This window comes from Lactuca virosa, chromosome 4 (assembly GCF_052849685.1).
Source record: "Lactuca virosa cultivar CGN04683 chromosome 4, Lactuca_virosa_CGN04683_v6, whole genome shotgun sequence".
Taxonomy (NCBI): Eukaryota; Viridiplantae; Streptophyta; class Magnoliopsida; order Asterales; family Asteraceae; genus Lactuca; species Lactuca virosa.
In genome coordinates, this window is record NC_136429.1 from 418,998,290 (window position 1) to 419,000,564 (window position 2,275).

General features: G+C 30.2%; 1 protein-coding gene across 1 annotated transcript; it reads left to right on the plus strand.

The window, feature by feature from the left end:
• LOC145169096 (splicing factor U2af large subunit B-like) lies at positions 1-1,752 on the plus strand. The gene is made up of 4 exons (XM_079087667.1): positions 1-135; positions 897-1,044; positions 1,308-1,375; positions 1,512-1,752. Exons 1-4 carry the CDS (start codon positions 28-30, stop codon positions 1,608-1,610), a joined length of 423 nt encoding a protein of 140 aa, XP_078943793.1. The 5' UTR covers positions 1-27; the 3' UTR covers positions 1,611-1,752.
• Positions 1,753-2,275: the final 523 nt, after the last annotated feature.

Consider the following 2,275-nt stretch of genomic DNA (forward strand, 5'->3'; position numbering starts at 1 on the left):
GCTTGTGCAGCTCTTAATGGGATTAAAATGGGTGGTAAGACACTTATTGTTAGACGCGCTAACCAAGGTCAAACTCAACCCAAGCCTGAACAGGAGAGTGTGCTTTTACATGCACAACAACAAATTGCATTGCAGGTATATGGATAACTGTTCTTTTTGCACTTTGAATATTTTGATTATTTATAATGTTTGTTAATGTTTAGTTGATACTTTTCTCGCTTTAAACACCTGTGTGTTGCTTTTTTTCTCTTTCATGAAAAACTTTTTTGGACGATGAAGTTTCAAGTAAACACTTTTTTTTTTTTTACTAAAACTATAAAAAAGATTACTATTTGAGATTTTTTTTAAGAGTTGTTTTAATATTATTGCGATCAATTTGGGAAAAAAGTTGTGATTTTTTGTATTATGGATATTTTAAAGATGAAAGTAAATTACATGGCTTAAAAGTTTGATGCAATTTATGATGTCAGTTTTTTAAATGTGACTGTTTTTATAGTATAATCAATATTTTAAAAAACTGGCAGTTACACACAATTTTTATTTTTAAAACAGGTGTGAAAAATATGGCCCTAGCTTTTTTCTTTTGTAAGTATGATTATGGTGTATAGTCATATATATTAGATGGGAGGTGATATTTGTACTTATGTTTTTGATTCTTCCACTTAAAAAAGTGATTTGACTTTTAAATCCCTCATTGTAATTGAAGAGAGAATCGGGTATAAAAGTAAAAAAACAGTTTTTTTTTTAAAAAGTGGATGAATCAAAATCTCATATAGATACAGACATAGAAAAAAATGACGCTGAAGGGGACATAGGTTAATGGGTCAAACTTTTATGAGTTGACTAGGGTCAATTTCTTTATAAATTTATAATTAAATAATCATTTTTGTTTGCAGAGGATGATGTTGCAACCTCCTCCTGCCATTGGGACAACTGCCACCAAGGTTCTATGTTTAACACAAGTGGCGACTGAAGATGAACTTAAAGATGATGAAGATTATCAAGATATATTGGAAGACATGAAAATAGAATGTGGAAAATTCGGTAAATTAATCTTCTTTTAACTTTCATCATCTCACTCTATAATTCTACTCCCATATTTACCTTCATACTTTGACAAATCGTTTATATATCAATCTATTAATTTTTATCGTTTTCATATCTTTCTGTTTTACAGCCTTTTGTAATCACACTCCTATAAAGCATCCAGACAGAAGCCCCTTCTTTTTACCACCTGTTTATATCCATATCTAATATTTTCACCAAATAAAAATTTTTAATCTCAAAATTTCACACTAATTTCGCAGGTAGCTTAGTCAACGTTGTAATTCCACGCCCTAACCCTACCGGAGAACCAGCACCAGGTGTTGGCAAGGTTAGTTTAGTCTTTTCTCATCTCTTAAGTGCTGTTTCTTTTTCTTCATTACATTTTTTTCAACAAACTATTTTCACAATATTCATTAATTTTAACGAATGAAAGTATGTTGCTATTTTTTTTGCACATTGTGTAGGTGTTTTTGGAGTATGCTGATGTGGAAAGTGCAGCGAAAGCAAGGGGAGGGTTGAATGGAAGGAAATTTGGAGGGAATCAAGTGGTGGCGATCTTTTAGCCAGAGAATAAGTTCAACCAGGGAGACTATGAAGGATGATAATTATGATAATAATAATCAATAGTCTTGTTTGCTTGTATTACTAGGTTAAAAATGTTATGTTTTTACATTTTTCTCTTATTAGAACATATTAGATGTGTAATGTTTGTTTTTGACGTTTGGTAAGAGTTGTTATTACTCTCAACTTTGACTAACAAACGAGTAATGTGAGTGAGATTGGTAGTTTTGGGTGCTTGTATGTCTTGTTTGATGGAAGAATTTTGTGCAATTTACTCATTTAGTTGTGAAAAGTCTAAAAAAGAACAACAAAAAAAATAGAACTCTTTGATTAACTGTAATGTTTTAATAAGATCTTGATTTTTATCTTATGATTTTAAGATTCTACAAACAAAAAACCAAAAACAATCTTGATAACATTAGTATTTATCTAAAACTAAATCTATAATGAGATCTTAGGATCCCGACTAGGATCAATTCTTACATGATCCGATCTCAAATGTGTAATTTTATTATATAATCAAGAGTCAAAAGTTTTTTCTATTGAAGTTAAAATTGAGCATCCATATTCAAGAAGTCTCATATATCATCACCACTTCATTAATTCTTATTGAATTAGGTAGAGCACACCCATCATATTTCCTATATGATCTTATATCTTTAGTTGT